This window comes from Glycine max, chromosome 1, assembly GCF_000004515.6.
Source record: "Glycine max cultivar Williams 82 chromosome 1, Glycine_max_v4.0, whole genome shotgun sequence".
Classification (NCBI taxonomy): domain Eukaryota; kingdom Viridiplantae; phylum Streptophyta; class Magnoliopsida; order Fabales; family Fabaceae; genus Glycine; species Glycine max.
In genome coordinates, this window is record NC_016088.4 from 51169266 (window position 1) to 51191548 (window position 22283).

Sequence of the window (22283 nt, forward strand, 5' to 3'; positions counted from 1 at the left end):
TTTTTTAGGACTAAATTGAGTAACTTTTTCGATGACCAAATTCCGTATTTACTCTTCCTCCCATTCTCTGTCTCAAACTCAAAATAAGAGCACTTACCATTGTTTCATTAAAGAAAATGCAAAACGAGAAATTTTTAAATTTTAAAAATAAATTTCATTTTTTTCCTCTTATTTTCTCTTTAATTAAAATTTCAAATATTTCTCTCTTCCCGCATTTTCCTTCCACCCTTACAAACAGAGGGTAAATGTCCAACCTTCGTTCATTTCTTTATACCTTAAGAAATTTACGGCACATTGCTCATAATTTCAATAGATGTTCCTGATTCTCTTAATTCTCAAGAATCGGGAGGTAGAAATAGAAGGTAAATGTTTCCTAAAAACTCAACTGCAAAACCAGTAAAAAAGAAGTAATAAGGACTTTTCATCCTCAATGACCAATAGAATTTTTGAAAAAGAAAATCACATTTCTTCAACAAACGCCAGTCATAACTCTTCCTCGTAGCAGCCATCTAGTTCCTTGGTTTATTAATACAATTGCTGAATAGCATGGATTTCTTTGTAGCAGCCATACTAGATTATTAAGACCAAAGTTAAGAATCAGCGCCAGTGGGTGCTATCAATTCAACCTACAAACTTGGTTTATATCTGATTCAATGTTTAGCATTGATCAAGTTTCTGATGACATATTGTAAGATACCTCCATGGTTGAAGTAAGCTAGTTCAACCTGTAATGAACAGAAACATCAGTAGGTAAAAGGAGAATGTCAAGTTATAAGAGCAAGGCAAAACAAACCCATCACTACCACCAACACCAACAAAGATGAAAGATAAAATATTACCTCAGTATCAAATCTCAATGTAGATACAAATGATTTCCCGGTGTCTGTCACCACTGTGACATCTTGACCGGGTCGTATTTCATTCACATTGCTTGGTAGATCAATGGTGTAACGTTCTTGACCAGTTAATCCAAGAGAATCAGCATCCTCCCCGGGCTTAAAACACAAAGGAATGATACCCATTCCCACCAAATTACTTCGGTGAATCCTTTCAAAACTTTTTGCTATGACAGCTTTCACGCCCTAGAAACAATAATGAAAGGATCCAGAATTACACAAACCAACAAAATATACACAAATAAAATAGGTCAGAGCAGAATGGCCTATAAAATGTACCAGTAGCATTGGCCCCTTTGCAGCCCAATCACGAGAGCTTCCACTCCCATACTCAGCACCAGCCAAGATAATCATATCATGCCCTTCACTCTTGTATTTCTGCAATACCAAAAGGAACCAATGAAGGTTGAAGTGTTAGAAATTTGATTTACAGATGGACCATTAAGCAATCTACCTCAGACAATACCACAATGCACAAGATTAACAAGAAACCAACTACCAATCTTTGGAACACAGGTGGATGAAAAAGATATGGAATCATAAATTATTTGTGTGCAAGGTCACTGAAACTTTATCTTTCTCTATTTTTCCATTTTGGCCTATTCGATACACTGTTGAACAATGAAATATCAGATATAAGATCATATTTTTATAGATCCATTCCAGCCACAACATCAAGAATCTTTCCAACCAGAAAAACAATTAGAACACAGTTGCACAGTAAGTGAAGGATATCTGATGCAAAGTAAAAACCATTGACTAATATACCTACATATTACATAGTTTAGAAAAATTACCTCTGCAACGTCAAAGACTGACAACTTCTCCCCAGAAGGAATATGAATAGTTTTAGGTCCAACTTCTCCATTCAAAAATTTGTTGACAATGCGAATATTGGCAAACGTTCCTCGGGCCATCACCTCATCATTACCACGGCGACTTCCATAGGAGTTGAAGTCCCGTCTATCAACCCCACGTTCTATAAGGTATCTGGCCGCAGGACTGTCCTTATGTATGCTGCCAGCTGGAGAGATGTGGTCAGTTGTGATACTGTCTCCAAAGTTGAGCAAACAGTAAGCATCCTTCACTCCATGAGAGCCTGGGGGAGACATGCTCATATCTCTAAAATAAGGTGGCTCATGAATATAAGTCGATGTAGGGTCCCAAGCATAAAGAGTGCCCGTTGGAACAGATAAATTATTCCACATGGGATTCCCTTGGGTGATTGCATTATATGTGTCCCTAAACATATCAGGCAGCACACTTGATTGTACAACCTGAAAATTGGACAAATATGAACAATCTATATGCAACATATTTTCATTTAAACTAAAATCTTTCTGGGGCAATGCACATGTATTTTCAAATTTAGGTAAAAATTATAAATGCAAACAGCATACTTGATTGTACAACCTAAAAATTGGACAAATATGAACAATCTATACACAACATATTTTTATTTAAACTAAATTTTCTGGGGCATTGCACAGGTATTTTCAAATTTAGGTAAAAATTATAAATACAAATTTATAGAATAATATCACTGTTACTAAATAATGATAAAACTACATGCCTTAAGAAGGAATAAAATATAAGAAGAAATGTCCTCATTGTTAAGATAAGACGTTTTTTTTTGTTATATAGAATTGAAATTCAGAATTGTATGAATATTGCTTGAGAGGGATCCTCTCAACTCTATGATTCATAGAAGAAATCTGTACAAGGAGAATCCCATCCCTTATTCTAACCAGTTAAAACCCAAATCACGCATAATATCCACATAAATCATGAAAAATCTCAACATATAGGATTAAAGTAAAATATAAGATTTTTGGAATTGTTATTGTTATATAAGAAAAGTTTTGAAAGAGGTAAGACTTACAGAATTGAAGAGTAAATTGTGTGAATCAATTATTAATTTGATACGATGTGCCAAATTTTAAAATAAATAATTTTAAATTTACAAATATGGAAAGTTTTGGAATTAACAGCTAGAAAATTTGATATTGACTAAATTTAAATAACAGCATTTGAGGGGATAAAAATGAGGTGCTTGATGTAGGGGAAGTCACTTAGCATGTTAAAAGGGACATTAGAATGAGAGAAGTCCGCACTCTAAAAGAGTGACCACTCAAATTTAATATACAAGGTTGATGAAAAAGTTATATTTAAACACATTGAGCCACTTACATTTGCTATTTCTTCACTGGATGGCCAAATATCCTTGAAGAAGATCTCTGTTCCATCCTTCCCTATCCCAATGGGTTCAGTGTCAAAGTCAATGTCCACCTACAGAATAGAGTGTCCAAATTAGAAAGTGACAACAACTTTTGAAATGCATACTAGAAAATTGAAAACAATTTACAAATCACATACTGTGCCAGCAAGGGCATAGGCAACAACAAGAGGAGGAGAAGCAAGATAATTAGCTCTTGTTAATGGGTGAACTCGGCCCTCAAAGTTCCTATTTCCAGACAATACAGCTGCAGCTACTATATCTGGAATATTCAAAAAACCAATGCTTAGGTAACCTCATAGATTCACAAGTGATTACTAACAAAAAACAAAATACCATTTACCAAAGGATATGTACCATTTTCGGTAATCGCAGATGCAACAGCTTCATTAATATCCCCTGAATTTCCAATGCATGTGGTGCATCCATACCCAACTATATTAAACCCTAGCTCATTCAAATACTTCTGCAAGCCACTGAAAGTGCCAGGAGCAATTCAGGAATCAAGACATTTAGCAACATAAATGTGAATTGCACCATGTTACAGATGTATACACTTGACTATATTCTAAAGAGAATACCTCCTCTGCAAATACTTAGTTACAACACCAGAACCTGGGGCAAGACTTGTTTTAATCCATGGCTTCACCTAATATTCAATATCAAATTGTGAAACAATTGCAAACAATTAGCAACAAACAACACTGGGAAAAGGAAAAAAAGTAAATCTTATCATGTATTCTATCAAATATGTAACTAACTACTAGACTGTAAAAACAACAGGAAGCCTAAAAACAATTGCTACTGTAACTTCAACATTATTCAGAAATGGGAAAGCAACAAGAATACAAAGCTGTATGAGGATAATGTTATATATATAAATGCAATCCTGTTGCATTTAACAATGTTATAAAGATATAAATGCAATCAGACACCAAATGTAAAACCAGATCATGTTTGTCAACACTATCATATAGCCCAATTATGGCACCGGAGCATAGCAAGGGGCAAACTTTGTAGACCTTGTTGGACTTATGCATATAATTTGTGCAAGCATATCATAATTGAGTAAAATCATAAAGTTATAATGATGAAGGTACAAAATGCAGAGCCATCTACTAACCTGCAATCCCAATTCACATGCTTTCTTTGCAACCAATGCAGCTCCAAGCATTACGCTAGGATTTGAAGTATTTGTACAACTGGTGATAGCAGCTATAACAACATCACCATGCCTAAGATGTGCTGGTGTCCCTTGGAATGTGAACTCTGCAACCTTATTCTGAGATTCTTTTGATACAGCAAAACCCTGTAACAATGCAAAATTATACAGTTTGAACCACAAAAACGACCAAGGCTGTAATATGGCACAAACCACAAAATGCTAAAAGCATATCACTAGCATGAATAAATAGTCAATTGCACAATTTGACTTCCAGGTCACAGATCTGCAGGAATGTAAATTCAAATTTCACCCAAGGTAGTCAAAGGTGAAGGGAATTCTTGAGGTGCTAAGGGGTTTTAACACCCATGGAGTAAGGGGCCAAAACGTGTACACTCCACACAAAATAGCTATTAAATTAAAAAATAAAAAGTAAAATATATGACTATTTTCAGTATTTTGTATTAATTGCCATATGAATTGAATAAGCAGCTCTCATTATAAAAATAAAATATTTCAATGAAATATATAATACATATTTTTATTTTCTGACTATTTTACGACCTTCAGAATCACAAAAGTTAAATTGCTGGGCTTTTTTAGTTTCTTCTTTTATATAAATAAATCAGTAAGGTGATGGAACAGACAAGCTATGCTACTATATATTTAGCCATTAAAAATAATATGCATACCTTAAATCCAACTTTATTGTTGAGGCAGGCATGCCAGTCTACCTTCATTTCTCTCAAAGGGACACGGTCGTGAGGCCTGAAAAGATTTAAGCAAGGGTTACACTATTAAAAAACTGAAAATGTAATAAAATATGTCCTCCACCCTTCTAATTTGTGCTTACTACATAGACCCTCCATTTTGAAACCCTACACAAAACTCCACTGTATTCATTTTAAAAATAAAATAACTCATTAAAAAAAAACACAACACTCCACAATGTTGTTAGACATCTCATATTTGTTAACTGAGTAGCTTACAGACATTTTGTAGTCAAATTTAAGCATCAATTCTGCCAAGCCAAATGAATGTGTCCCCCCCCCCCCCCCCCTCTTTTGTCAGAATACATACTGAATAAGGGTAGGAATGACATTTTCAACAAATCTGTAAGATCTTGTAGAATTTAGGAGTTAATGGTAATATTTTAATTTTTCTAAAGCAAGGAAGTTCTATGTACAATTTTTTTAATAGAGGGAGGGTATGTGTAGTAAATGCCAAGTATAAGGAATGGCGGAAAAGTTTACCCTTATTTTTAAGTGGAAAGCATGAGAACTCATTACCTTTTTGGACCTGAGACACAGGGCTCTACATCCTCAAGATTGAGTTCCAAATAGGATGAGTACACTCTCTCCACTTGGGGCTGTACAAAAGCAAAATCCCAGTCAGACCAGGTCCTTCCATAAGTATCCAAAAACAATACATGCATAGCATACCTCGCTATAATCCACAAACATCTTATTTGCTCGTAAATAGGATTCTATCATAGAAACCTGTAAGAAAGACACATGTAAGCACATGTAGACACCCTAAAATACCATGACACAGATGTTTGCTTACAGTCTCATCACTTCTGCCAGTCAGTCTCAAATATTGCAAAGTGACATGATCCACAGGAAAGAAGCCCATGGTTGCACCATACTCAGGAGACATGTTTGCTATAGTGGCACGATCTGCCAAAGACAGTTCACTCATGCCTTCCCCTGCATTGGTAAAAAGCAGTTATCCAGGGAAAGATTAATCAGCTAGACAGATGAAGCTACAAGAAGAAGATATCATTGCATCATTTGCATAAATTAGTATTTACCATAAAACTCTACAAACTTGCCAACAACCCCATGCTTTCTTAGCATTTGAGTAACAGTCAACACCAAGTCAGTAGCTGTGACACCATCTCGTAGTTTGCCTAATAATTTGAACCCAACAACACCCGGTAGGACCATGCTCATGGGCTGCAAAAATATGAGATAAATAAATATTTCTCACAATAACTTCTCCATTGGCCAAAACCACACAGGTCTATACATTATTACGAACAACAAGCATACTGTTAAAACAAAAGAGAGAATTAGAATTTTTCAGAGATACTCAGTGAATAAATCAATTTTATTCTCTAATTTTAAAAGTATCTCAGGACTCTAACAAATTAGCATGTTAGTTTTACCTGGCCAAGCATTGCAGCTTCTGCTTCTATTCCACCAACTCCCCATCCAGCAACACCCAGGCCATCTATCATAGTAGTGTGTGAATCAGTTCCGACAACGCTGTCTGGATAAAGCACACCATTTGTGTTGAACACAACTCTACCAAGGTATTCTAAATTAACCTGCAAAATTAAAATCACAAAACTTGATTCAGAAGACAAACTGGAATCATGGGATGATTTTTTTTTCTTTGCATGTAAAATTAAAAATATTCAGAAATTAAATATTACAGAATCAGATAAAATATTATGTATCCATGCATACACATTTCAGTATCACTGGTCATGGAATGACGCAATTACCTGATGAACTATCCCTGATCCAGGAGGAACGACAAGCATATTATTGAATGCATTAGAACCCCATTTGAGGAAACCAAATCTTTCCTTGTTTCTTTGGAATTCAAGTTCCATATTTGCCTGGACAGCATTTTCTGATCTTGCCACATCAACTTGAACAGAGTGATCAATGACAAGATCAACTGGTACCTGAAGGAAACCAATTTTAAAATCATCATACATACCCAATGTATAAAAAAATAAAAAACTTAATGTTATCCAAATTCATTAATGTTCACAAGAATGGAGCTTACCAAGGGGTTAATTTTATTAGAATCACCACCAAGTTTGTTCATTGCATCTCGCATGCAAGCAAGATCAACCACAGCAGGCACCCCAGTAAAGTCCTGATATCAACATGCAAAAAGCCTCAGTTAACACCACAAATACAGCTAACACTCAAAGAATTTCACAAAAGCAATACCACTCAGCATCAACATCATCATGTTACTCACCTGCAGAAGCACTCTAGCTGGCTTGAATGGAATCTCCACCAGCTTGGGAGAGGTATTCTCCCAATCAATAATTTTTTCAATGTCGTTACTCTTAACTTGAAACTCATCACAGTTACGGATTGCAGATTCCAAAAGTATCCTCACAGAGTAAGGAAGTCTATCTGTCGTGACAAACACACGAATGTCACCATCAATTCTCAACTTCTCCAGATTCAAATTTAACTCATCAAATCATCACCGAAATCGCTACATTACATTCCCCCAAAAACCAGCAACAGATCTCACCAGACACAAGCAGTAGCATCATAGAAAAATGCAATTGAAAAATAGAAGCATTCAATTAACACCAATTAATAACACACACAGACACACAAATAAAACAATATTGAACAGTGCTTCCTTCAACATTTTCTCTAGTCAGAAAATGAAAACCAGTGACTCACCGATTCTAGGATCGTTGAGAGCGGGCAAGCTAAAGTACTTTCCAAACTCGCCAGCGCCGCCGGGCTTCTCGAGCGTCCTCAAAATGCTATTGAAAGGGTTCTCAGTCGCTGCAGCAACAAAACAAACATTTCAAAAACCAAATCCAAAAACTAAAAAAAAACAGAAAACCAAATCGCGTTTGATTCACAAAAAGAAGAGAGAATGAAACAGGATCGTGTTGTGTTACCCATGGTAGCTAAGAGAACGATGAGATGGATCGATGGTGCAGAAGAAGAGAGAAAGAGAGAGAGAAGAGTAGGTGGAAATGTTGCTGCGAGTTGTGTCGTATTATTTAATTGTCTCCATTTTGGTGTGGTCGTCTCAAATATCCTTTTCTTTATTTTTGTTAACAGTCTGAATTCTGAAATATCCTTTTGATCATGTGCTATCGTAATCACATCACATGATTCAGTGTATATCCTCAAATAACCTTTCTAGAAGACATCTTTACCTCATTCCTTTTTGTTTTCTTTATTTTCGCGAATATCTCTGCCTTATTCTTTGTTGTAGCTATTACCACCCTACAAGATAAAGAGAAGGAAAAATCTCGCACGCCATCCTTGGAGAGTTGGAGTTTGCATACTACTAATATTTTTCACTTTTTATTAGCAATTTAGCACTAAATTTTGTATTTGCGTGATCTAAGATTTTTTTTGTAATATTAATCATTTAGAATTTATTGTGTATACTAATTATCGTATTGAAATTTAGTTTAAATTTCTTTTTTGATGATTTATCTTTCAAAATAAATAGTATTAGTTTTTAAAATTTAGTTGTATTTTTCTTTCTATAATTAGTTGAATTTAAAAAAAAAATCATCATATTAAAATTAATTTAAGGATATATTTTTTAGATAATGACGACAATAACAAAAGTATAAATATTGGTGATGATAATAAAAACGATTATGTTTATTAGTGATGTTGGTGATTGTTGGAGTAATAATGTTAATAATTCTAAAAGTGATGACAAGGATAATGACATTGATGATTTGAGTGACAATGCTAACTATGATCTTAGTAACAGCAAAAATGATCATCCTCAAACACATGAAATGTTCATTTTTAAATTTAAAACTAAATTCATAAATAATTTATTCTTAATTTTAAAAATAAATATAAAATATTTTAAAATTAAGTTAAAAATTAATCCAACTCTATTTTTATGAAACTTATTTTATTTCAGAAATTACATTTAAAAATCAAAAATTAAAAACTTGCAACCATCCAAAGAGATAGACACCCTTAGTTAATTATTTCATTTCACTTTAAATTCAAACCAAATTATTTATAATTAATTAGTTCTCTAATTTATCTCATAATCACCCAATCATTTTTTTTTAGTTTTAGATTTTACTATTTTTTTTACGAAAGATTTTAGTATTTGAGTCTTATAATTTCGTCATTTCCCCTATAAAGTTCAGTATTTATCATATTTTAGATAAGCAGACGAATGAGACATACTTTCATCATTTCTGTTATAATGTTCAGTACTAATTCATATTTTGGGCAAAGAGACGAATGAGACATGTAAAGTTATAATTAAAATTGGCTATAAAAAAAGTTATAATTAAAATAAAAGTTATATATGAATAAAACCAATATCAATCTTTATAATTTATTTAAATTTGAATTTAATTTATATGAATTATTACTGTAAAATTTCTTACATATACATTTAATAGGAGTTGATTATTTTACCATATCATCTCATATTCTCATTCATTAATATAAAGTGATAATTCTTATTAGATATCTTGTAAAAATGTTTTACAATGATGGTGTATATAAATTAAAATCTTTAATTATTGTTTGAAATGATTGAATATTAAAAATAATTTAGTTTGTAAAATTACAATTAAAATTTTAAAATACATTTTTATATAAAAAAGAAGACAAACTGTGTAGATAAAAGGATAAAAAAATATAATAATATTTTTTAATTTAATCGAATTGATTTAAATAAATTATCTGAAAAATTAAAACCAAATTAATTAAATATAATCAGATTAAATTTCATTTCATCTCAAACTTAAATTAAACCAATTCACAAAAACATATTTAATTGGTCTATAGTGTCACTCGGTATACCATAATAAACTGGTCTATCAAATTCATAATTGTGAAATATGATTTGGTTTGGTCAGTCGAACCGGTACAACCGGGATCTGGTGGCCTAACCGGATCAGTTTTACTATTAGATCAGTTACACAATTAATCGAAGATGTCTTGGTCAAACTCAACCGGTTAGATATCGAATCCCAATTGGATAAGTCCAATCAAGCCAATTTTACAAAAAAAAAAATAAAAAAAATTGACCACCTATCCGATGTCATTTTAATGTCTCATTATTGTCAATTGTTATTTTGAATTTTAGAGTATGAATGAATTTTTTTTACTAAAATAATGTTAGTTACATACTTATATATAATGGATACATATATAATTATGAATTTTTAATATACATCTGGTCAAATTAAATTAATTACTTATCTATGTTGAATCACTCATATACTAACCTCCTACCTCAACCGAATTAATGACCAAACTAAATTTAACAAGTATTCAAACCCACCTGTTCTTGAAATAGGCACATTGTTGTGAATTTCACCTTTTCTTTCTTACGAAACATGATTGTTTTTTTTCTTCTTTTTGCCACATTATTGGGCCTGAAATGGATTGTTAACAGATATGCATTAGGCTGTTGCTTCTTGCACTTCCTATTATATTTTAAAAAATTCATTCTATAAAGCAAATTATATTCTGGAATGAGATTTTGAGAATACAATGAAAAATACAGGAAATAATATGGGAGTGCAGACAGTTTTACCCTATGCATTTGCAAACGTTATCCTTATAAAAGAAATGCATACGTTATTCAATACAAAAAGTACCAATATTTTTGTGCATATTGCTTAGAAAAAGTTTATATACTATTCTGATAATATAAAAATTAATTACATTCGCATCAAATTATATTTTATCATGATAAGTTATTGACTATATGTAAAGTTATCAACATAATTTTGTGCAAAATTTTCAGAAAATAATTTAATTACAATTTTATGACAATTTTTTTTATAAAAAAAAAAATCAGCTCATATATTAATTGACAAAAGGTACCGGAAGTACCTAGTTACAAGGAATCGGTGGAACAAAGTTCAATTCGATTGGAAATCTACTATACCAAAACCAGTTGTTATTCAATATTTAATGGAATGTCCAAAAATATCTCAAAATCAGTGCAAGGCTATCAACAAAACATAAGTGATCTATTTCTATTCATTACATCATAGCATTAGCCATTGAATTTATAAACTAAAGCTAACAATAACTACACTTCCAGCACACAATGAGAGCAGATTTTACACTTATATGTATGTAGAGCAAACTGTGTTTTTTCCATTATATCTCATTAAAACACAATATGCCTTGACCAACGAAAAACCTCCCTTGACCAGCAAAAGACTATTCATATTAAATGCTTAGCTTCCAGGCCATAACGAGTATGCTAGGTTAATTATGAGACAAACCAAGGCTTCGTGTTTGATTGCCACGAGATGAAACTTGCCGAAAAACCTAGAACTTTAGACTTCAACCAACTCCATGAAGTGAACTTAATATCGTCTAAAATATTTTTCAATTCAAGATTAACATTCTCAAACATGACGTTGTTTCTCGCTTTCCAAATACAAAAAAGTATTGAATACCAAATGATCCTCAAAATATCATCATCAACCATAGATGTAGCCAAACCATGAAATTGCCAAAAGAGACCATTGATACTACCATGTGAGGCAATATGTATTTTTCCACCAATCCATTCATGACAATGAGATCATATTTTTTATGCAAAATGACAATTAAAGAACAAATGTGTTACCCCTTCAATAGATATATGACTGACAGAAATAACAAAGAGTATTTGTGTTGTCTATGATATTCCTTGAACAAAGTTTGTCCAAAGTTGGTAGACGGTTCCTAAAAGCTCGCGAAACCAAGAAATTCACCTTGTTGTTGGGTACTTTTATCTTCCACGGTACCTTAAACAAAGGTGAAACTTGTGATTCCTCCATCGAGTCCACCAGGTACGCATAAGTGGATTTTGTTGTGTATATTCCTAAATTTTCCAATTGCCACCACCATGAATCCTCCAAGATTTGAGACCCTTGCACAGAAGAAATACTTAAAAAAAGTTAGCTTGATTTTCCCTCTACCACTCAAAGAGTTATTATTGCTTCCGTGTGAGGTCTCAACTCCAAGTATTTCCCCTCAATGAGCCCATCTCACTAATAAGACTTTCCTTTTGTTCTTAAACCGAGAATTGCCTAGGGAAACAATTTTCTAGAGTTTGTCCATCTAACAAGGATATTTCCAAAATTTACTTTTTTTTCACCATTACCCACCTTCCAAGTCACATCCTCATCAAACTATTTGTTATCACTCAATCCTCCGCAAGTTTTCTTAACGTCTTTCCACCATATTGATTGCCATGGATGCTCATTATTGTCCAAGATTCCAGGGTGACCATTATATTTTGCTTTCAACACTTCACTCCACAAACCATGCTCATGATGAAAAATATTCCACCACCACTTGCCAAGCAATGATTTATTAAAAAGTTGCAAGTCCTTCACACCCAAGCCACCATTCTCCTTTTTTTTGACATGCCTTTCCAACTTACCCATGCAACTTTGTTATTTTCTTCATATACATCCCACAGGAGTCTTCGTTGAATGCTCACTAGAGTCTTCCAAACCTTCTTTGGTATTTTAAAGAAGGATAGGAAAATAATGATTGATGTGAGGACCTAGTTGATCAAGCAGATTTTACCACCGAATTGATGTGAGGAAAAATTTTATGACAGTACAGAGGTGTTTTACTTTACTATCATTTAATCATATATTGTAGGGGTGTCCAAACTTTATAAGAACACTTGAGAAAGTTGAAATGGTAAAAAAAAAATATACTCTTTAATTTGCAGCTGGGTAATTGTTCTTGAAGCTCTCTTAGTTTACCTAATGCGCTATAGAATCTAATATCTGAGTTTGAAGGTCAGTGTGCATTGGAAAGAAAAGGATTGCACCATAGACAAATTAACATTAGATTTGATGACACTAGCGGTCTAAAAATATATAACTTTGAAGAATTACTTCTCATATTCATTATTTATTTTTTAAAATCTAATAATTATAATAAATCATTAGTTTTAATTATTAGATTTCAAAAAATATCAATTGTTAGGATAAAAAATAATTTTTTAAAAATATTTTTGGAGTAACTTCATGACTCCTATATATATATATATATATATATATATATATATATATATATATATATATATATATATATATATATATATATATATATATATATGCATGCATGGCCAATTAGCATGAGAAAATAAATTTTATAGTATATTTTACTTCTAATTGATGTTCTTCCGGGAGCATCCCGAACTTAATCAACGTATTTATTGCTTTAATTTGTGCATTCAACCTCATCCATACATTATTGTCAGAATTTAGAAATTGGTCACTCCAGAGAGTACAACCTAAGTTTACGGGAATAGGCAATATGTAGAAATTGACGTAGCAACTTCCAATTATTCTACTCGTGTTCGTTTGGGAAAATATTAAAATAACGCATTAGCATATAGAAAACCTTCGCATCTAACATTGGGTGTAGTTGTTATAGACTTTAATGCCTTAACCAACAAGCATAAATGACATGATATTTGGCAAATTGGAGATGGATTCTCCCAAGGAATTAAGTGCATGCGTTAGAAAAACTGACCTTGTTTTAATCAGTGAAATTAATGTTGCTGAAATCTTCTCTCTCTCTCTCTCTTTTTCTTCTAAATTTAAGACAAGAAGTAATGTTTTACTCGGGTGTGTTGCTAATGATATGAAGGTACAGCCTAGTATATAAATGAAAAAGACAATGAATTTATTATTTTAATATTATATTATAAATCAAACTTTTTCAACATCAGTTTTACATGTACTTTTTACTTATATAATTTGTACTTTATTTATTTGTTTTTTATGTGTGGCGGTTGCATTGACAACTGGTAAGGACAATAAGTACTCATTTTTTTTCATTTATTTAATTATGGGGTTGTTACACTATTTTTTTTTATTTTCAAATATTTGAATATAAAATATAAAAAATCAGAAAAAAAACTATTTTTATTATTCTTTTACACAAATCATAAATAAAATAAAGATAGTGTATCATTTTTATAGTTAAAGGAAAATTTAAAAATAGAAATCATTTTTAACACATGCAAGTCTAAGTTGTACACGCTAGGAAAAGTAGATTACCACTTTACCATTAGCAAGCAATATTTTTTTCTGAAACAGTGAAATCAAGGCGAATAAGTGTAAATTTGGATTAAAATTTGTAAATTTAAGTTTAGTTAAACTTTAAAAATAACTGAAGTCTTATTTATATAAAATTGTGTTTTGGGGCAAAATTTTAATATATAAATATACTTTTAAAAATAAATAAACATATTATAAAATTAAATTAATTTTCTAAAAATATATTTAACACTCAAAAAAACTTTTTAAACGATTAAATAAACATGTCCTAATTTAAAAATAGACAACAATAATGATAATAATAATAAGTCTTATCATTTATCAGGATGACAATATGTAAGAAAGAGATATAAATAAATTTTAACAGAGGATCAGGACATTGTGTCCCTGCATTTGTTAGCATATACGTTTACAAATGTTGTTTGACTCATTAAAAATCATATAAGCTAAGTTTTATTCCAAGGAATTGAATCCAATAGTTACTTGAAATTTGGTTCAGGGATTCGGTCTATTAGGTTGTTAAGACTATTGCATACGTATCATAAGAAAAGACTACTACAGATATATCTTCAATCTGGTAACACGTACTCATGAGGGACTTAGCTCATGTCAGATTGGCTATAGCTCTACATAGTAATTAGTCGTGGAATTTTTATTTGTGATGCACGATGTGTCTGTATTATGTAATATTCGGGTAGAAACAACGACAATTAATCATCAGAACTTCTTAAACAAATTAAACAATCGTTAACAATGATCTAAAAATATATTGCACATGTAGTACATTAGTCATTATTGAAAAAAAGAGGAAAAATATATTTTTGTCTTTAGACTTTTTTGGTCAAACCTGATCAAGGTTATTAGATTTTTATATTGACCAATTTTGTCTTCGATCCTTAAAAAAAACATGTAAATTTTAATCTCTCTTAAATATATTTAAAAAAACAAAATGAATCATTGGACAAAAAACTAAACTTATATATTTGTAAAATTTGAAGACCAAATTTATCAATATAAAAGTGGGTGGCGGAACATAGCTTACTGTGAGAGGGTCATGGCCCTTCCAGAAATTTTACAAATTTTATATAATTTATTGGTTGGTATGTGAAGATAATAAATTATATCTATTGGCTGGTTCACTTTGTATATAAAAGTAAAGCATTTTTGGCTTTTTGCCATGATGTGCATGAATAAGAATTGGAATTAATGTTCGATATCTGCATGTCATGAGTAGCTAAAGGCATGATATAATGTTCCAATGTGTTTGAAGATGTAGCAGTCTATTTTTATATATTACTTAATTATCTTTTCGTACCGCAAAACTATTTTTCAAAAGAGGAAGAAAGAGAAAGAAGATAAGTTAAATAAAACGTCACAGTGAGCAATTAATTATATGGCAACTACTTAATAAAAAACAAAGGTAAAAATATCCAATAAAAAATGTGTCAAAATGAGATATCTCTATTGTATTCTAATAATTTTAGACAACATATTATTATCTTAAATTTTTAACTATGTTAGTCCTAAGAATTAAAAATCGAAAATATAAATAAAGTATAAGAAATATTAATGAAATTAACTTTATAATCTTGAATATATTAATTAATTCATTAATTATTATAGAGACAATGGATCTCACTTGTTAGCTATCGATAACTTCAAGTGAGTGGATTGGGAATGTATCCCATGGCCCATTCCTAGCAAAGTCTCCTGCTACCCACCTACTTGACCCATGGAATGCAGATATTTTTTCATCAAGAGGGACCAAATAAATAAACAAATAAGCACGGTTATTAAAAAAAGAAAAAGGTTACATCAACACACATTATGATATAAGTCTACTTAATGAGTATTCTTATTATTGGTTAAGAAATTAAAAAAAAAATATTTATCTTAAAATTATAGAAAAACTTTAAAAAAAGTTATGATATATAAAAGGAGATAAAAAAAATGAAAATGGTTGAAAAGATGTCTATAATAATAAGGCGTTTGTGGATATTATTCTTAAAAAAAAAGTGAAAAATAATTAGTGTGGTGTGATCCTACCTCATAAAGCACGGACACTCCAGCCCCTTTGTGCGACACCAATACGACATCTGTATTATGTTTATATTTTAGACATCAAATATCCACGTATTCGTGTCTGTTGTGTCGGTGTTGGTGCTTCATAGGTCATACCACTTGCAGAGAAAATAGTGGCCAATGAAAGCCTCCAACCCCAAGCTTGAAAGCACGCTCTGACCAAAAATAAAAATGAGTGATGCAAAAATCAAAACTTTAGAAAGAAAAAAAAAAAAAACTAACTAAATTCTCGTGACCCTTCCTTCGTGGTTGGTTTGGCTTTGGGACGCCTGAGATCGTCAAAAGAACCCTTCTTGGCCATTTTCTTTTGTCAGCGTCCCGTGTCAATTGAAAGTGATTTTTTTTTTTTAATTTTAAATTATTATTTTAGATTAAAATTAAACCCAATATGTTTTCTAGAAAAAAAAAATTAGCCAGAGAAAGAGAGAGAGAAGGGGTCGCGTTAAGGCACAGAAGCTTTAAATGCGAGTTGGTTGATTGTAGCTTCCTTTCAATCTCCTCCTCCTAATGCTTATGGACTAAGCATTGCACAAGAGCGCGTTTTTTATTCTTGTTGATATAGGTATAGATATTTTCTCTTGTTTATTATTATTGTTGTTAACATATATTAATAACTCTTTCTTAAACCCAAATCTTGTGACATCACACACCATACCCTTTTGCTTATTTCCTTTCTTTGTGGGTTCTCAATTCGTGCAATTTCTGCGACACCCAGATGGATTTTGCGCCGAATCCGTGCCCTTTGCGTTCTTCTTCGTTCGTGAATCTCGTTGAGAGGATTAAACAGCTTGGTACCCTCGCCGTTTCTGCAGTCATTGGGAACATCTTCTCCGCGATCTTGACCTTCTGCTTCGCATTAGGTTTAATTCATCTTTCCCTTTTATTAATTTTTCATTTTCATTCGTTGCATTTTCGCTCCAACGCTTGATCTGCTTCTGTTTACCTCGTATCATGGGTTTGGCCTTTTTTTTTTAATCGTTCCTTTATTTGTGTGTGTGTATATTGTTGTCATTGTCTGGTGTTGTACGATGTTGTGTGCTTTCGATTAAGACAGAAAATGTGTTTTTTTATAAATAAATAAAAAGTGAAACTTGAAACTTGGGGTGGGGGTCTGCTATTTGTTCGTTGGATTGTTTTGCTTAGGTTGTCTTATTTGATTATTTTCATATTAAAAAACGACCGAAGTTTGGTTAATGCTTTTCTTCTATTACCTAGTGTTTTAAACATTAAAGTGTGGTGTGTGCTTTTTTTAAGGACAATGAGTTCTAATGTGTTGTTTTTGTCTGCTGCAGTTGGCACTTTGTTGGGGGCTTTGACTGGAGCTTTGATAGGACAAGAAACTGAGAGTGGCTTCATTCGAGGGGCTGCTGTTGGTGCCATATCAGGAGCCGTTTTCTCCATTGAAGTGTTTGAATCCTCTCTTGTTCTCTGGCAATCTGATGAATCTGGGATTGGTTGTGTCTTATACTTGGTGAGTTACTCACCTTTCAGAATGCAGTTCTCTAGGTGCTTTTGATGCTGTTGTTCAATTAGAATTGGAGTTTTACCGTAGTATTTTGCATAATCCTTGGATGCAAACCTTTACTATTGGGGTTAGCTAGATGGAATTCCAATTCTGATTGAAGAACAAGACCGAAAAACATTTAAAGAATGCCATGTAAGTTTTGACTCTTGTCAAATTGGGAACATCTGTTGGGTATTATGCTCATGATGTAGCTATATGATTACAATGGAATGTATTGTTGGTTTGTAAACTTATTGTGTTGTAGCCTCCTGACTCCTTAGTTTTCTTTATCATTTAGAATTGCATGTTGTGTAACCTGATCTTTTTGAGTTGTGCAGATTGATGTTATTGTCAGCTTACTGAGTGGGAGACTTGTGCGTGAGAGGATTGGTCCGGCCATGTTTAGTGCTGTTCAAAGTCAGGTAATTTGCTTTGCACAAAGTTAGGCTATATTTGGTTTACCGTCTGATCTCTTCCAGCTTATGCGTGCCCAGGAAACTCAGTTTGGTGATATGTTTAGTTTCCCTTAAAAGTACATTATCATACTTACATTTGGCTTGTGAAACCAAGTTTCAATTGAAAGCAATATCAAGGTTGCTTTTGTAAACTCAATTTGAAAAATGAAATTCATTCAAACTCAAGTTTGCAAACTTTAATCCAAACATGCACTTTTGCTGTGATGTGTCTTGAGATTTGCTTATGAACTTCCTCTTCTTGCTGACAACTCTGCTCTTGCTTATCAGATGGGTGCTGTTGAAACCAGCTTTGATGAGGTTCAAAACATCTTTGACACCGGTGGTTCCAAAGGTTTGTCTGGAGATTTGGTTGACAAAATCCCCAAAATCAAAATTACAACTGATAACAATGTTGATGCATCTGGTGATAGAGTTTCTTGTTCAGTTTGCCTGCAGGTTAGTTTTTACACTTTACATCGTCAATACCACTAGATGTCTATACCTTGAACTAAATGTTTTCTAAGATTGTGTATTGTGATATATGAACATTTCTGCATTTGTGCAATATATAGGACTTTATGCTTGGAGAGACAGTAAGAAGCTTGCCTCATTGCCATCACATGTTTCACCTACCTTGCATAGATAAGTGGCTCTTCAGACATGGTTCTTGCCCATTATGCAGAAGGGATCTGTAATTTTGTATATGCTAGTACAGACCGCTAAAAATGTCCCTTTTTTTTTTGTTTTTGTTTATAAGCTTATTTAATTCTAGGACTTACATCTAGTGGGAGCCATTGCAGTTTGAGTGGTACCATCATTGTACTAAATTAGTGTAAAGAAAATTTTGGGATAAACCAGTTTCCACTTGTTGTATATGGATGAGAGTGATTGACCCATTTTCTAGCCCGTCTCCACTCTTTTTCTGCTCTATTTTTAAATTATTTTATTTTTTGGAATAAAGAATAAGAGACGGTGATACAACTAGTGATTTCATTCTTGCCAACTATATGTTTGGCTTTCGTTTGGGGTGTTTCAAACTTAGTTTAGAGAGTAAATTCAGTTTTATGACACGCTTAGCAATTCTCAAAAGTACGAGCAAATGAATGGTTCCTGACATTTCGCATTCTGAACATAAAACGCCCTGTATGGTTTTAAAATCTCTTTTAGACTATACAGTTGAATATATATTTTGAATTTAATTCTCATAAAGTGAAGAGACATGTAGTGAGAAAAAATGTGGACTTGATTATTATTGATTTGTAGTGGGTTGTGTTTATACAATTAATGGTAAATTGGATTTTATTTTTTACTTTATACATCTTTTAAGTTATTTAAATTTTTATAGAAGGAATGATCTTTAGCAGGGTATTTGAGATTATGTACATTATTGTGAGAGCAAGATTTACCTGGGGATTTGGATTCCTTAGTTAGAGTATGCACGTGTTTATGCAGTGGGTCAATTAGAATCATAGGATAAAGATTGGATGATTCATGTATTTAAAATATAAATCGCTCCATCTTTATCTAATAGTTTAGATTTATGAATGCATGAAATTCATTCTTGGCATTTGTATCTATCTCATTCGTACAACTTTTGTTTTGATTTGAATTTCACAAGCAGCCTTTCTACATTTTTTTGGCAAACCATTGCAAATTTGCAATAACAGACTATAGATCGAACCTAAACAAGTTGTAACAAAAAATCTAACCTAACAAGTAACGGTCACTTGTTGACAAGTGTCCATAGTTGTAATCCGACAACCCAGATAAAGCCCGGGGTTTAAGTGTCTAATCCAAATAAGCATCGATATTAATTACAAAATGGAAAAGAAAAGCACTAACCATTACTTATTTATTAGTCCATAACCTTACATGGGAATTGGTATAAAATCATGTACCCATCAGAGTCAGTACAAAAACGATGATTTGATTAACCAAACTCTAAATTAAATTAAAGAAAAAAAATTGAGTTGGTTCTAACCATCAATTTAGTTCGTATTTTAATATTATAAATCTGATAATATCAACTCAAGTATCAAATATAGGTATGTGGAAGAAAATATTTGACATCAACCAACCTAAACTTATATCATTTTTTATGTTATATATAATCATATAATTTTACAATTCTGACTTTTGTGACTATTCGTTAATTTTCTTTCATTTTATTATGTTTTTCTATTTTTCTTAAATTTTATTATGTCATTAATAAACCCCATAATTAACCCAATCAAACTACTTGAATATGATGGAGTTGGTAACATGTTGTCAATGTTTTTTTCTTAAAAAAAAAATCCCATATCAACCCAAACAATTGATATTAATCAATTTGGATCCATATGTCCTGTTGACTTGATCCAATCCAACTCAGGCTCATTTCTAATCGCAAGAGTAATAAAAGTTTTTTTTTACACGAAGTAATAAAAGGTTAAAATAATAATAGTAATTGGGGGGGACTTTCATTTTTCCCTTTATTTATTTTAAAAAAAATTATCCTTAAGTTTCTTTTTATAAATAAATGTATATCGTTTAAGTTTATTCCTTTGAAATTATTAACTCTATAATGTTTTTGTTCACTTTATGTATATTTTATTCTACTTTTTAAATGCACCCTTATTTAAGTATTTTTACAAAAAGTGGAAATAATTTAAGTTTAATTTCTTTACATATCGTATAAAATCTATTTTATTATTTAAACAAAGTTTTTATTAAGTTTGGATATATATATATATATATATATATATATATATATATATATATATATATTAACATCTAAAATCCCAATATTATAATAAACTAATTAGAAAAATATTTGATTTAGTTAACTAATGTTAACAAAAATAATTTGAACCAACTAATTGATATATATTAGAAAAAACTAAATATTTTTTACTTGTTTCAATTTAAATAGAAAATGCATTTATGCCATATATTGTAAACACTAAAATTTATTGGCGTATTAAATAAAAAATAAAAAACATTAAAATTTCCATTTGTCTCTTGTAAAATAAAGTTAAAGGAAATACTAAGATAGCAACCGTTGGCTTAATATTTAATGGATATAAAATGCTAGAATACTTTTATAGTAACTATTATTTTAGCCACCGTATAAATATTTATTTTATATAATTAAAATTTATAATAAATAGACATTTTAAATATAATATTTAATGTTTTAAATTTATGACATATAAATTATATTATAGTATGAAGTTATTTTTAATCATTGAGATGACCAATAGTTAGTTTGAGCATCTACTATTAATTTTGTATATTAGAAGAAAAAATTAGAAATTCTATATCTAACAATAGAGATATTAAAAACTTCATTTGACGCTCTAAAACTATTAAAATAATAATAAAATATTTAAAGTTAGTCGTCAATGGGTGAAACTACAAAAAATGTTTTTTTTTAATTATCAAATGGGATAAAATTAAATTATATATTATTTTATGACTTTTGAATTGAAAGTTATAAATTATATTATGATTTTTTTTCTTTTTTCATCTAAGTCATAATACTTTATGATTTTAATTTTTTTAAAGTCATTAGAGACTTTTAAAAATATATATTATATCATCTCCTATACTATATATAGGATAAACAACAAACACACTTGTTTAAGTTGTTTCTCAAAGTTGTCAGTAATTTGATTAATATTCACAGTTTCTAAGAGTATTAGAAGACAAATATCAAAGAATAAAGTACTTTCAAACAATAATTCTACTTCTCACTAGAAAAAAAAGGATGAATACTTGCTTTTTTAAAGATTACAACCAAATTTGACAATCACTCATAATTGCAATGCAGTTTATGACACAAACATGAAGCGGTGATGAAGTATATTCTTTAGCAAAGCAAGGTAAAAAAAATTTCAGAGATTAACACATAAAAAACTATTCTATAAGCAACCTTTCTCTTCACATTTCATTAACAAAATGCATTAAGCCGATGAGGCATTCAGCAACAAACAACGATTTTCAATCCAAATAAAGAAAAAAAATCGAAGTCTTAAATAAAAAAGAAAAAAAATAATATCCTTAAAATATAATCATAGAATATTTTATGACTTCAATGGAAAAAGAAAAAAAAAATCTTTAACGACTTTAAAATGGTGTTATAAAAATAAAATAATA

General features: G+C 31.2%; 2 protein-coding genes across 2 annotated transcripts; one reads left to right on the forward strand and one right to left on the reverse strand.

The window, feature by feature from the left end:
* Window positions 1–443: 443 nt before the first annotated feature.
* On the reverse strand, window positions 444–8133 carry LOC100499625 (aconitate hydratase 1). Its single transcript, XM_003517107.5, has 20 exons — window positions 7968–8133; window positions 7741–7848; window positions 7298–7458; window positions 7097–7189; window positions 6807–6992; window positions 6465–6626; window positions 6108–6252; window positions 5861–6003; window positions 5737–5793; window positions 5584–5663; window positions 4987–5062; window positions 4256–4441; window positions 3714–3781; window positions 3490–3608; window positions 3273–3394; window positions 3087–3185; window positions 1694–2173; window positions 1176–1274; window positions 840–1082; window positions 444–725 (listed from the first exon to the last, which is right to left on the reverse strand). Exons 1-20 carry the CDS (start codon window positions 7969–7971, stop codon window positions 651–653), a joined length of 2706 nt encoding a protein of 901 aa, XP_003517155.1. The 5' UTR covers window positions 7972–8133; the 3' UTR covers window positions 444–650.
* Window positions 8134–16365: 8232 nt separating this feature from the next.
* Window positions 16366–19042, forward strand: LOC100807641 (NEP1-interacting protein 1). Its single transcript, XM_003517108.5, has 6 exons — window positions 16366–16749; window positions 16903–17047; window positions 17480–17658; window positions 18030–18113; window positions 18435–18602; window positions 18719–19042. The coding sequence occupies exons 2-6, from the start codon at window positions 16903–16905 to the stop codon at window positions 18839–18841; spliced, it is 699 nt and encodes a 232-aa protein (XP_003517156.2). The 5' UTR covers window positions 16366–16749; the 3' UTR covers window positions 18842–19042.
* The last annotated feature ends 3241 nt before the right edge of the window (window positions 19043–22283 follow it).